The sequence below is a fragment of the Carcharodon carcharias genome, chromosome 2 (genome assembly GCF_017639515.1).
Source record: "Carcharodon carcharias isolate sCarCar2 chromosome 2, sCarCar2.pri, whole genome shotgun sequence".
Classification (NCBI taxonomy): Eukaryota; Metazoa; Chordata; class Chondrichthyes; order Lamniformes; family Lamnidae; genus Carcharodon; species Carcharodon carcharias.
This window is the reverse complement of record NC_054468.1, coordinates 141758140-141772054: the sequence shown is the minus strand read 5'-3', so window position 1 is coordinate 141772054 and position 13915 is coordinate 141758140. Positions and strand designations below refer to the sequence as shown.

The 13915-nt window shown below is 47.4% G+C and overlaps 1 protein-coding gene across 1 annotated transcript in view; it reads left to right on the top strand.

Annotated features, from left to right (window-relative positions):
• The window catches only part of kif25 (kinesin family member 25), a 100679-nt gene extending 96359 nt beyond the window's left edge, over nucleotides 1–4320 (top strand). The window contains exons 12-13 of the mRNA XM_041206817.1: nucleotides 265–408; nucleotides 4241–4320. Of these exons, the coding sequence (XP_041062751.1) occupies nucleotides 265–408; nucleotides 4241–4320 (224 nt within the window). The remainder of the gene's footprint in view (nucleotides 1–264; nucleotides 409–4240) is intronic.
• The last annotated feature ends 9595 nt before the right edge of the window (nucleotides 4321–13915 follow it).

The window sequence follows — 13915 nt, the reverse complement described above, 5'->3', positions numbered from 1 at the left end:
ATATTCGCATGCATAGCTTTAGACATGCAACAAAGATAGTTGTTCTGATTGCAGGGTGGTCACCTTGGGATAAGTTTATAAAACATTTTTTAAAAACTGCAACTGCACTGAATTTCTGAAATATTTATGGATAAGAACTTTTGATAAATGGGATAGTTAATCAAAATAGTACTGCCAAAGAAACTATAGTTTGTTTATAATTACATAGTTTGTGCAAAAATACAATAATATGCATTCTAAATATTGTTGTGTCTCCTTCTTTAGGGGGAGAAGCTAAACTGTTGGTGATTATATGTGTTTCGCCTGCCCAGAAATATACTACAGAATCAATGCAATCTTTAGGATTTGGTATCCGAGCTCGGCAGGTGCAGAAGGGTCATGTAAGGAAAAAGAGTCCTGTAATCCCAGGTAAAATTAAATTGTTCAGTTTTGCATTAAATTTCAATGTATTCCTGGTAAATTTTCCTCATTTGGTTATATTCTCATAACAATTAATTAACCAAGTTATTCCACAGAAATTGCAGGTACTTGTTCTCTTCTGCTGCAGAAGAACTGAGGTGCAATACCAAGATTAGGCTTTTTTTTCATAAAGGTGTAAATGGATGGAGAACCACTTGTTACATGATCCTACAAACTGATGTTTGTAATATTCATGCACAACCGTTACGCACATTCATATAACTTAAATGCCAATTTAAAATAAATGACAAGCTACTAATGACACTGATACATTTAACATATTTTAATTCTGTGTGATTGAGTTTTTAATAATGTTTTGAACAACTGCAACAGTGGTTCCTTAGAACTCCTTTCTAAATTCTACCTTTTTAAGAAAGCATCCTAACACTTCCTTGAAATATTTCACTTCCTTGAAATATTTCTCTCTTCCCTTTGTTCTAAATTATGGGTAGGGAAAAGCATTGCTTTAAAAGCTTAAATTATACTAAAGCCAATAAACAGGGCTTATATGTAAGCCAAGAAGATGAACGCATGCACTCTTTCCAAAGATTCATCCAACTAGATGACTTTGTGTCAAACAGTCAAAAGGTGTCAATTAGTTTGATAAAGGCTTAATCCTATGATTGTTTTGCTAGTTCTACTTCAAGACATTGAGCCTGTGACCTCACTTTTTCCAAGTCTTGCTTGTTAGTCTTTCTTTTGCAAAAGAGCATAGATGAGAAATTGGGCTCATTAGTGTCCATTTTTTGGATGCTGTAAGTGTCCTCAGAATTCCAAAACATTGCACAAACATGTGGGGTGAATCATGCTAGGTGCCATACTGGTGCAGGCTTTTGCACCTTGCAAAACTTTGCATGCACTATGAACACTGACTTGACACCAGCAATGCTATTTTGGAATACAACACCCCAGCCAAAGCCCTCTCTTAACCTGTGGAACTGAACATGCAACAGGAAGGAGACCACCACCTCACCTGTGCTATTTAAAGTGTTTATCAACCACTTGCAAGTTAGTTGCAGGTAGATTTCCTCTTATTCGCTAGGATTATACGACGAATGAAGAACTATTGTTACGAGGAAGAAATGTGAGATATTGGGCAGAATTTTACAGCCCCATTTCAGCAGGGATGGGGCCGTAAAATGCGGCAAGCCATTATAAAAGATGCAACACCTGCCCCTTCACTTCCTCTCTCCTCACCGTCCAAGGACCCAAACACTCCTTTCAAGTGAAGCAGCATTTCACTTGCATTTCTCCCAACTTAGTCTATTGCATTCGTTGCTCCCAATGTGGTCTCCTCTACATTGGAGAGACCAAACGTAAACTGGGCGACCGCTTTGCAGAACACCTGCGGTCTGTCCGCAAGAATGACCCAAACCTCCCTGTCGCTTGCCATTTTAACACTCCACCCTGCTCTCTTGCCCACATGTCTGTCCTTGGCTTGCTGCATTGTTCCAGTGAAGCCCAACGTAAACTGGAGGAACAACACCTCATCTTCCGACTAGGGACTTTACAGCCTTCCGGACTGAATATTGAATTCAACAACTTTAGGTCGTGAGCTCCCTCCCCCATCCCCACCCCCTTTCTGTTTCCCCCTTCCTTTTTTTTCCAATAAATTATAAAGATTTTCCTTTTCCCACCTATTTCCATTATATATATAAAAAAAAACCCCACTAGAGCTATACCTGAGTGCCCTACCATCCATTCTTAATTAGCACATTCGTTTAGATAATATCACCAACTTTAACTTTAACACCTATGTGTTCTATTGTACTATTGTCGTTGACATCTTTTGATGATCTGCTTCTATCACTGCTTGTTTGTCCCTACAACCACACCCCCCCCACCTCTCTCTCTCTCTCTATCTCTCCGCCCCCACACACACACCTTAAACCAGCTTATATTTCAACTCTTTCTTGGACTCGAACTCAAGTTCTGTCGAAGGGTCATGAGGACTCGAAACGTCAACTCTTTTCTTCTCCGCCGATGCTGCCAGACCTGCTGAGTTTTTCCAGGTAATTCTGTTTTTGTTTTGTTCATTATAAACCCCATTGACTTCAGCGAGAATGTAAAATCCTGCTGCCATAAAATTCTGCCCATTGAGACTATTTAAAGCTGGTAAAATGTTAGAGGCTTTAAATCAAGAAGGATTTTGATAGGATGATATTGGAAGTGTCATTTCCTCTCATTCAGCGGTCAATAACAATGGACCATTAATATAAAATGATCAGTAAAACAGTGGGAAGCAGTTAGGAGAAACCTCTTTATCCAGACAGCTATTAGAAGGGGCTGAGTTTTATGGGCCTTTGGCAATGGGTTCAGAGTTGGGAAGGCTGGCAAACTAGTGTGGGAATACAGTTCATACCATTTTACCAGTGCTGAGAAAGGAGGCAGATGGCCTGTTAACCCCCACCCCAATGCCCCGAGCCCAATTGAGCCATTTAAGGGACTAATTAAGTGTCCTTTGCCCACCTCCATTGGCATTTCCTTCCAAACCCACAACTGCTACCAACTAGAAGAACAAGGGCAGCAGACACATGGGATCACCACCACCTGCAAGTTCCCTGCCAAGCCACTCACCATCCTGACTTGTACATCAACGTTCCTTCACTGTCGCTGGGTCAAAATCCTGGAACTCCCTTCCTAACAGCACTGTGGGTGCACCTACACCACATGGACTGCAGCGGTTCTAGAAGGCAGCTCACCACTCCCTTCCCAAAGGTAATTAGTAATGGGCAGTAAATGTTGGCCTAGCCAGCGATGCCCACATCCCATGAATGAATAAGAAAAATTACTTACTTTGGGTGGGTAGGAAGGGGGTCTCTGCTGCAGACCCTGGGGTTGGGCTTCCTTTTTGGACACTCTTTTGCCCACAAAGGGGCCCTCTGGTGGCATTGGCTGCCCCTAGCTTCAGCGACACAACACCCCCCCCCCCCACCAACCCACTTAACTGGTTATAGGAGTGCAAGTCAATCAATGCGTCCTCTTCTTCCAGATTCAGCTTCAACAATGGCCATTGCCCCTAGTGGTGTTGCCAAGGCTGCTGAGCTGCCTGCCCTCTGATTGCTTTGGCAGCTCTTAGGAGCACCATCCTTGATAGGAATGACAGGCCCAGCAACAGCCACTTAATTTGCTGCCAGCCATAAAATGCAATTCCAGTTCCTGCTGCCTGCTGAAGCAGGACTGCTCCTCTGGTCTCAGCAATGATAGCGGGACTCCTGCCATCTTTGAAAAATCCCAACCAAGGTGAAATGTATAATCTCAAGAAGAAATAAAGGCAGAGTCTATTGCATTTTGTAAGTGAAGAGTAATTAAATATTTGTAACAGATAGAGCAGGGCAGTGGGATTAGTTGTGGATTGCTTTAGCAGATAGCATGGGGTTGATTGGTCTCCTTATGTGCTGTACATCTCTGGGTTCTACGCCTAATATTTAAATAATTAAGAAAAGCTCAGAGGATAAGTAATACTTTTTATAAGGCTGTGCTTGTGAAAAGGATTTAGTTGCCATTATTAATAATGATGATTGTTGAGTTTCAATGGGCTCAATTCAACTTCCCGGCACACAAGCCCAAAGCACAGAATTGGCCTCATTTGGTACTATTTAAAATTTTTGTCCTGAACGATGAGGGAGAGAAACATAACTACCCTGTTAGGCGATTGTTATCTTTATATAACTGGAATTAATAAGCATTTCCTCCAGCAGTATATAGGAATGCTGTATTTTGTATTTGGTTTCTGGGAATTTAATGTCTTCTCTAACTATGATTTTTTTATGACTTGTAGAGGACATTGGAGGAAGATCTTCACAAAATAATCCCCAAGGAACTCGTCAAAGTGTTTCCAGCTTCACTTCAGTCCAATAGCCACACAGTATTACAAAAGCAAAATACTGTGAACGCTGGAAATCCAAAATAAAAAGAGAAATTGCAGGTCAGGCAGCAACTGTGGAATGAAAAACAGATTCAGGTCGAATGACTTTCATCAGACCTGGAAAAAATTAGAGATGTAGCAGGGTTTAAACAATACAGAGGCGGGGAAAGGGGGAGAGGAGGAAAGAACAAAAGAAAAGGCCTGTGATAAGGTGAAAGGCAAGAGTAATTAAATAACAAAACCATTTGTACTATTCTTCCAAAATTTGCAGCACCAATTACAAATCGTAACTTTGGGCAGGATTTTTAGGTCAGTGTGCGAGTGCAATTGGTGGGCCCGGGAGCGGCCGGAGAATAGACCACCACCTGCGATCAGCCCCTGACCATGATTTCACGCTGGCCGGCCAATTAACAGCCAGCCAGGGTGAAACGCGCACTAAAATGCTCAGTGCTGCCAGGATGGGGCGGGTGCTGACATAAGCACAAGTGCAGGGGAGAGCGGAATAAAAGTTCTCTGAAGGCAGAGAGCTGCCTCAGGGAGCTGAAGAATTTAAAAGCAATAAATAAAGATTTTAAAATCCAGAAAAAAATGCCTACGCATCAGAATCAGACACCTGAACATATACATGATGAAAATTCTGCCCATTCATTTTTATTTTTTTAAATTTAATAATGGAAACCTCACCCTGTCCTTGGATGAGGTTTCATCAAAATTGCAAAGTCTGCCTGGCAGATTTTCCCGTTTGCCAACCATAAGGTTGGACGGACCATGAAAATTCGGGGACAATTGGAACTTTAATGGGGTTAATTGCCCTCTTAATTGTCAGTGGGTGCGCTTCCAACTTTCCCACGCGCCCGCTGACCAAAATATTGCGTGAGCGCGGAATGATGTTGGGACATTCGCCTGATGTCATCACGCGCTATTTTATGCTCGAACGAGTCGGGCACATGCCCGCACACCAAGCTAAACATTCTGCACTTTGTTATCAAAACAAGGGAAGAGGCAATGCAACGGTTTGATATATTTCATCAAACATCTAATTATTTATTTCAATTCAGTTTCCTGTGAAAAGATTTTGCTGTGCTTTAATAACTATTTTAATAACCCAAAGAAACTATGAACTACAAAAAAACCTTCTAATTTAGGGGAGTGCCTGAGATAATTTAGTCTGAAGAAAAGAAAGTCATCAGATTTAATGTAGCTTTTAAAATTATGAAGCCTGAGCATTTAATTAATTATGATATAGCCCTCATTATATTAAGCATTTCTATGTGTAATTCTTTAACTTTGAAGGAAGATCAATAATTCACTCACTGAAAGTTGTAGAGTTTGTGCACGTTGCTACTAACTGTTTATTGGTGTTAACAATGATTGAACATTATAGATAAAAAGGCTTAATTACACTTTTTCACCAGCTACATTATTCATAACTTGTACTTCTTAACTGGTTATCATGTAGTGATAAGTTTCATTTGATTATGCTTGGGGGTGTCAAACAAATTTTACAATTAGAACAAATGAAGAAAGCACTCAGTAAAGCCCATACCTCTGCCATGCGGTGTTAACTCAATGTTATTACAAATGTGTAGCTCTTCTTTGAGGATTTCCCCCACCTGGTTAGTGCTCTATAACTACAAAGCTGAAAAAAATTATTAAGAGCTTCCATCTCACTGAGGAGGCTTTTGGCCAATCCACATCCAACAACCTGCTCTGAAAACTCTGCTCACATTTCGAGCGCTGTGACAAATTTCACCAGAGCAGCTGAGGCAATCCACTATAATTCTAAAACAATCAACAACATTCTAAATAAAACAACCCACAACATTCTTAAAAAAAAAGCCAATTTATCCTATCTTCTAATGTTAATGGGTCCTTTGAAAAATTCTAGGATCCGGCTCTGGATCTGCAGCTTCGCCAAAAACTAATCAGTTCCTCTTTGGACCACACCCTATCTGTGTACCAAGTTTTGTCTAAATCTGTCCATGAATGCTAATATGCTGTCAGAATCAGAGAACTCATTCACACAGTGATTGGTTGAAGGGAGAGTCGGCACAGTTTCCATGGCCGTATATCCCTCATCATGTTGTATGGCACTACCACTGTGCAAAATGGGATAGATTCAGAACGGATCTAGCAGCTCAAAACTGGGTTTCCATCAGGTGCTGTGGGCCATTAGCAGCAGCAGAATTGTATTCAACCACAATCAATAACCTCATAGCCCAGCATATCCCTCACTCGGCCATTACCATCAAGCCAGAGGATCAACCCTGGTTCAATGAGAAATGTTGAAGAGCATGCCAGGAATAGCACTAGGCATACCCAGAATGAGGTACCTACCTGATGAAGCTAAGCATGCAATAACTCTCACATCAGTACCTCTGGCCTTCCCTTTTTTCCCAAGTATCTATCCTTCCTGCCCTCCTATTTTTGGAACTCTCTTCTTCAAAAGGTGGTGGAAGCAGGGTCTTTGAATATTTTTAAGGTAGAGTGAGATAGATTCTTGATTAACAAGGGGGTAGATGGGAGGTTACAGTCACATCAGCCAAGATCTTATTGAATGGCAGAACAGGTTTGAGGCGCCGAGTGGCCTACTCCTGCTCCCAGTTCGTATGTTCTCATCCACATGCTGCCCTCAGAGACATCATCCAAAAATGCACTTAGTTTCCATATGTATGCTGACAAATGGTTCTACCTCACCACCACCTCTTTCGACTTTCTCCACTGTCTCTAAATTGTTTAACTGTTTCTCCAATACCTAGTACTGGTTGGGCAGAAATTTCTTCCAAATAAATATGAGGAAGATTGAAACCATTGTCTTCAGTTCCCACCACAAACCTCTATTCCCTAGTCACTGACTTACTTTTGCAGGCAATGATATAAGGCTGAGTCAGACTTTCACAACCTGGATATTGTGTTTGAGCCTGAGATGAGCTTCTGACTGCAAGTCTGCATTTCACTAAGAAGGCATGGCCACCACATGTTAAAAAAAGCTTAAAATTGGGGGTGCTTAAGAGGCCAGTATTGGAGGAGTGCAGATATCTCAGGGGTTGTAGGGCAGAAGCAGATCACAGAGCTAGGGAGGGCTGAGGCCATTGAGGGATTTGAAAATAAGATTGAGAATTTTAAAAATGGGGCATTGATTAAATGGGAGCCGATGTATATCAGCATGCACAGGACTGTGAGTTAGAACATGGATAGCAGAGTTTTAGATGTTCAAGTTTATGGAGGGTAAAATGTGGAAGGCTATCAGAATAGGAATAGTTGAATCTATTTCCACCTCCGTAACATCACATGGCTCCTCAGCTGCCTCTGCTCATCTGCTGCTGAAACCTTCATGCATGACTTTCTGACCCGAAGACTTGACTATTCCAATGCATTCCAAGCGGCCTGCAATACTCTACCCTCTATAAACTTAGGGTCATTCAAAATACTGCTGCCCATGTTATAACTCGTGCCCTTGTACCATCGGTGGACATGCCTTTCGCTGCCAAGGCCTTTACTTACTCCGTGTCCAGAATTTTCCCGTTGGCATGCGGGGGCAGGCCCCGCACGCCCGCGCATAAAATGACATATGGTGATGTCAGGCGAGCATCCCGATGTCACCCTGTGCCATCGCGATATTTGGGAAGACGGGCGCTCTATAAGTTCAGATGCATGTCCGCCATCAATTAACGGGCCAGTTAAGGCCCTTGAGGCAGCAATTGATCTCGATTTTTCGCAGCCCGTGCGATCTTTAGGATGTCACATGGGCGCAACAGGCAGGCGGGTTGAAGACATTTGTATAAACCTCATCCAATGGTATGATAAGAGGGGTGAGTGGGGTCGCAAATGTGATGTTTGAGGTATTTAAGTGTGAAAGTAACTTTAACTTGCCTTTGAGAGCAGGAAGACTTCAAAACTCATTCCAGCTGCCTTGGTCAGGACTCTGCACTAGAAATCATTTCTGGGGCCTGCAGCCTTCAGGAAGCCTTCGCTTAGCTTGGGAATGGGAGTTGTGCCCTCCACTGGAGGCATCTCCTCTGAGGAGGAAGGGAGGGCCAGAAGGAGGCATCCAGCCTCAGGGGAGCCACCTTTGGGAGGAGAGGCGCCAGCACAAGGGGCGCATGGCCAATAGGAAGTGCAAGACGGCAGGGGCCACAGAAGATGCCAATACTCTGCTGCCAGCGTTTACAGACGTCAAAGCAGCTACCTCAATATCTCTGAGGTCCAGTGTCGAAGGAGGCGCCGTCTCTCAAGGGAGACGGTCACCTCCATCTGTCAGATGATAGGCCCTGAGATCTCCGCAAACTATTTGGGTGGGCACCCAATGCCAGTGGCTCTAAAGGTCACAGCTGCCCTCAACTTCTATGCCTCCGGCCCTTTCCAGGTCTCTGCGGAGTCGCCCAATCAGCTGTCCACACTTGTAACAAGCAGGTGACAAATGCTGTATTCAGGCGTGCATTGACTTTCATCCATTACCGCTGGGACGATGCTATTCAGGCAGAGCGAGCCAGAGGCTTTGCAGTGATTGCTGGCTTCCCCCGCGTCCAGGGTACTATAGACTGTGCACATGTGGACGTCAATGTGCCAGCAGGTGAGCCAGATGCCTTCGTCAACAGGAAGGGATTCCACTCCATGAATGTGCAGATAGTGTGTGATCATAGGATGCAGATTCTGCAAGTCTGTGCAAGGTACCCAGGCAGCTCCCATGGAACTTACATACTCAGACACTCCCAGGTGCAGAGGCTCTTCAGTACTCCAGCCCGGCCTGATTAATGGCTGCTGGGTGACAAGGGCTATCCCCTTAAAAGGTGACTCATGATGCCTCTCCGCCATCCAAGAACAGAGGCTGAGCAGTGGTACAATAGGAGCCATGCCTTCAAGGGCTGTGGTGGAGAGAACCATCGGTCTTCTCAAGATGTGCTTCTGATGCCTGGACCGCTCAGGGGGCGCACACCAGTATCCCCCCAGATCGTGTGTCACTGATAGTGGTTGTATGCTGTGCTCTCCACAATCTGACACTGGAAAGTGGCAATGCAGTGGACGAGGAAGAGGTGGCGCAGTTGCTCCGGATGCACACAATGAGTCCAGCAGTAAGTCCAAGGATGAGCACGCACAGGAGAATGCTGAGGCAGGGATGCGATGGGAATTCAGGTGCAGGCTGGACTAATCAATGCTCCTCTCTCCTTTTCAGGAAAAGACTGTGCACAATACGTTGGAATGAATACGGACTGGCGGAGGGTAGGCCCAGTTGGCCATCCTTACGGCTTTCGAGCAGCAGGCCACGGACCTTGAGAGGTGCCATGCCCCCAGGTCCACTGGTGGCGGTGAGGCTGGGGTGCCACAGGTAGGTATGTTTGGGGAGCACTCAGGTCACCATGTGTGTCACAGAAACCATGGCACTGCTGAATGCTCAGTGATTGAAGTTAGCAACATGGGTTTACCCTTGATTATGGGAGGATGTGCGCATAATTATCTGGGGAGCGGCATGCAAGTTGACATTGTCTGCACTGTCGCTAATCAAATCTCCTTTTCCTTCCTTTCAGCATCACTGAAGCAGGGCCAGGAGGAGGAAACAGAGGGCCCACCTCTCACCCCAGAAGCCCCCGAGCAAATGCACTCTCCAGCTTTACACCATCTCAGCCAGGCAGGCACCAGTGCAGTTACGAGCACCTCAGTGGGAATTAGATATTCGGCTAGTGTCCTGAGCCACGGCGGTAAGGGCACTTCACACTCGCTTGAGGTGCTGGCAGAGTCAGAGAGTGCCTAGGGCACCGGCATTCGGAGGACTGCTGGGGACCAGGCACATGCTCGGTTGGTGGTTGATGATGTGCCTCTGGAGTCGTCCGTGAGGCAGCAAACGCTGGACGTGCAGCAGGGTATGCAGGAGGATCTGGCAGTGATACATGAGGCTATGTATGGCATGGTGCCCATGCTGGAGGAGTCCACGTGGAGCATCATTGATGCAATGAGCCTCATGGCTGAGCGTCATGCTTCCTCCATGGAGACAGTGGCGACTCTCATGGGGAAGCACCTCCAGGAGAACAATCAGGTCCTCCTGGGCTTGCGCTCGGACCTGCAAGCCCTCAGTGGCATTGGCCACAGCTAGTTAGTGCCAGTGTGGGAGATGGTCTGGGCACCAAGTATCCCAGCTCAGTGCCCATCCAGCTGAGGGGGTAGACACTGACCCGGGCATTCTCCAGGGAGGCAGGGACACCCGGGAGACTTTAATCCAAAGAACCTTCAACTAACCCACCACAGGTTGTCCTTCAACACACAGCAAGGCTGCAGGCTCCACACTCTATACCTGAGTGCTAAATCAGACTGGATAATAACATTAACCAAGGCCCTTGTCAATAAAGCTGAATGTCAAACAACTCACTCATAACATCATGACTTCCTGTAAAAATAGAGAAGTGAGAATCACCCTGAGGTATAGTAACATGTCAAAATTTATTGAGCAAACAAAAGTAAATTCGTAAAGCAAAACAAAAGCAGTGTTGGACATCACACCGAGTCTTCGACTAACTACTGTTGGCCAACATAAAAGCACCAGTGAGAAACCTGTGGTGTGCTGAAGGTGCCTTAAATTTACGCTTATGGGTGCTATGTCTAGGTGCTGTCCCCTTGCTGGCATTGGCATCTGAGACAGCCTGGTCACTGTGCTGTCCTGCTGACGACGATGACCTTGGCGGACATCCTCTGGCCTGCAAAGCATTTGATTGCCCCGACTGGGAGGGAGCGGCCAGTTCCATAGCTGGCTTCTGCCCAATCACCGCAGCCTTATCTGATGCTACAGTCACTGGCAGAGGGGCGGAGGAGCTGCTGCCCTCATCCGGAGCGCCGTGAGAGGAGCCCGCAGAGATGACAGGCAGCTGCTGCGCCGACGTGAGGTCGCTTCAGACCTCCCTGCTCACTCTAGATGGATGGGCACTGAGCTGGGATACTTGGTGCCCAGACCATCTCCCACACTGGCACTAATTAGCTGTGGCCAATGCCACTGTAAGGGCTTGCAGGTCCGAGCGCAAGCCCAGGAGGACCTGATTGTTCTCCTGGAGGTGCCTCCCCATGAGAGTCGCCGCTCTGTCCATGGAGGAAGCATGGCGCTCAGCCGTGAGGCTCATTGCATCAGTGATGCTCCACGTGGACTCCTCCAGCATGGGCACCATGCCATACATAGCCTCATGTATCACTGCCAGATCCTCCTGCATACCCTGCTGCACGTCCAGCGTTTGCTGCCTCACGGATGACTCCAGAGGCACATCATCAACCACCAACTGAGCATGTGCCTGGTCCCCAGCAGTCCTCCGAATGCCGGTGCCCTAGGCACTCTCTGACTCTGCCAGCGCCTCAAGTTGAGTGTGAAGTGCCCTTAACGCCGTGGCTCAGGACACTAGCTGAATATCTAATTCCCACTGAGGTGCTCGTAACTGCACTGGTGCCTGCCTGGCTGAGATGGTATGAAGCTGGAGAGTGCATTTGCTCGGGGGCTTCTGGGGTGAGAGGTGGGCCTCTGTTTCCTCCTCCCATCCCTGCTTCAGTGATGCTGAAAGGAAGAAAAAGGAGACTTGATTAGCGACAGTGCAGACAATGTCAACTTGCATGCCGCTCCCCCAGATAATTATGCGCTCATCCTCCCATAATCAAGGGTAAACCCATGTTGCTAACTTCAATCACTGAGCATTCAGCAGTGCCATGGTTTCTGTGACACACATGGTGACCTGAGTGTTCCCCAAACATACCTCGCTGTAGCACCCCAGTCTCACCGCCACCAGTGGACCTGGGGGCATGGCGCCTCTCAAGGTCCGTGGCCTGCTGCTCGGAAGCCGTAAGGATGGCCAACTGGGCCTACCCTCCGCCAGTCCGTATTCATTCCAACGTATTGTGCACAGTCTTTTCCTGAAAAGGAGAGAGGAGCATTGATTAGTCCAGCCTGCACCTGAATTCCCATCGCATCTCTGCCAACCCAGCCAGAGTGGGACATTGCAGGGCTCCAGTTCTTCATCACCCTGCAACTGCTGCACACTCACCCAAACAAGCCTGGGCTGAGCCCCCACCAAAATGTTGCCTTCTTCACACGTGGTACCGCAAGATGTCACTTTGCTAAGCAAGGAGGCACAAGCACGTGGAGCACAAACACCAGAAGATGGATTGGTGCCCTGCCAACTGGAAGCTCCCCTCCTAGCATTTTAGCACCCTAACTTTGACATGCTTCGCAGTTCCAGCATTCTGCCTAGGTGTAGATACTTGACTTTCAACCCCATTCTATATTCTGGGTATCAGTGTCACATATGCTGAGGATGCAGAACACATTCTGGGTCAACCCTCTCAGGGTTAACTAGGCGTAGGCAATGTCTACTGTCACACCCAGTGGGGGATCCATGCCATGAGGGATTCAATGACGTTACTGTACTCAAGAGTTGGCGGGAGTGTTGGGGGGTGGAGGGCGGTTTGGTGGAAAAGATGACGGCAACATGGTACTCACCCTTCCCGAGTGCAGGAGATCGTTGAACCTCTTGTGGCACTGGAGCCATGTGCACCGCACATCGTGGGAGCTAACACTTTTGGCCACCTCCTCCCACGCATGTTTGGTCAGTTGGGAGGGCCTCTGCCTCCTATCCTTCAGAAGAAGGGCCTCCCACTGTGCTGCCACCTACTCCAGGAAGGCAGCTAGGCACTCGTCTGAAAAGTGAGAGGCACACTGCCCCCCTGCCCTACCCTCCGGTCTTGCCTGCCCTGTTGGTCCACCCTCCGGACTTGCATCACCAACATTACCCCTCTGCAGAGCCCTTTGCCCAGCCATTACGAGCCGCCTTTCCAAGGCTGCCAGGCCTTCCTTTATACAGTCTGCAGGGTCGCAATTAGACCCGGCAGGCTGAGCGCGCCCACCGCCAACCACCCACTCCCGCTATGCACGGGAGTTGTGAAGAATGCTGGGCAGGCCTTAATTGGCCCACCCACATGGACCTGATCGTGGGCGGTGATTGGGTCCGCATCCGCCTGCACTCGCTCCTGACCAGCCCGCCCGACATGGGGAAAATTCTCCCCCATAAACCTTTCTGCCTCTCTACTTCACTTTCCTCCTTTAAGACAGTCCTTAAAATGTATCCCTATCACTAAGCATTTGGTCATCATTATGTGGCTCAAAGTCAAATTATGCTGTTGTTGCAGACTCCCCTTGCTCACCTCCAGATTAACTGCACACCCATTTTACATGAGAAATACGCTGGGTGGGCCTTAATTGGCCAGCCTGCGTAAAATGGTGGGCCAATTAAGGCCTGCCCAGCATATTTCTCGACTCCCGAGGATAGCGGGAGTGGGCGGGCGGCGGCGGGCGTGCACGGATTGCTGGGTCCAATTGCAACCCTACAGACTGTATAAGGGAAGGCCTGGCAGCCTCTGCAAGGCTGCTCAAAATAGCCGGCAGAAGAGCTCAGCAAAGGGCTACTGTGCAGCACACAGGTCCAGAAGCTAGGCCAGTGGGGCAGGCCAGGCTGAAGGGTAGGGCAGCGGGGCAGTGTGCCCCTCGTTTCTCGGATGAGTGCCTAGCTGCCCTCTGGGAGGAGGTGGCAGCACAGCGGGAGGTCCTGCTTCCGAGGTACCGGAGGC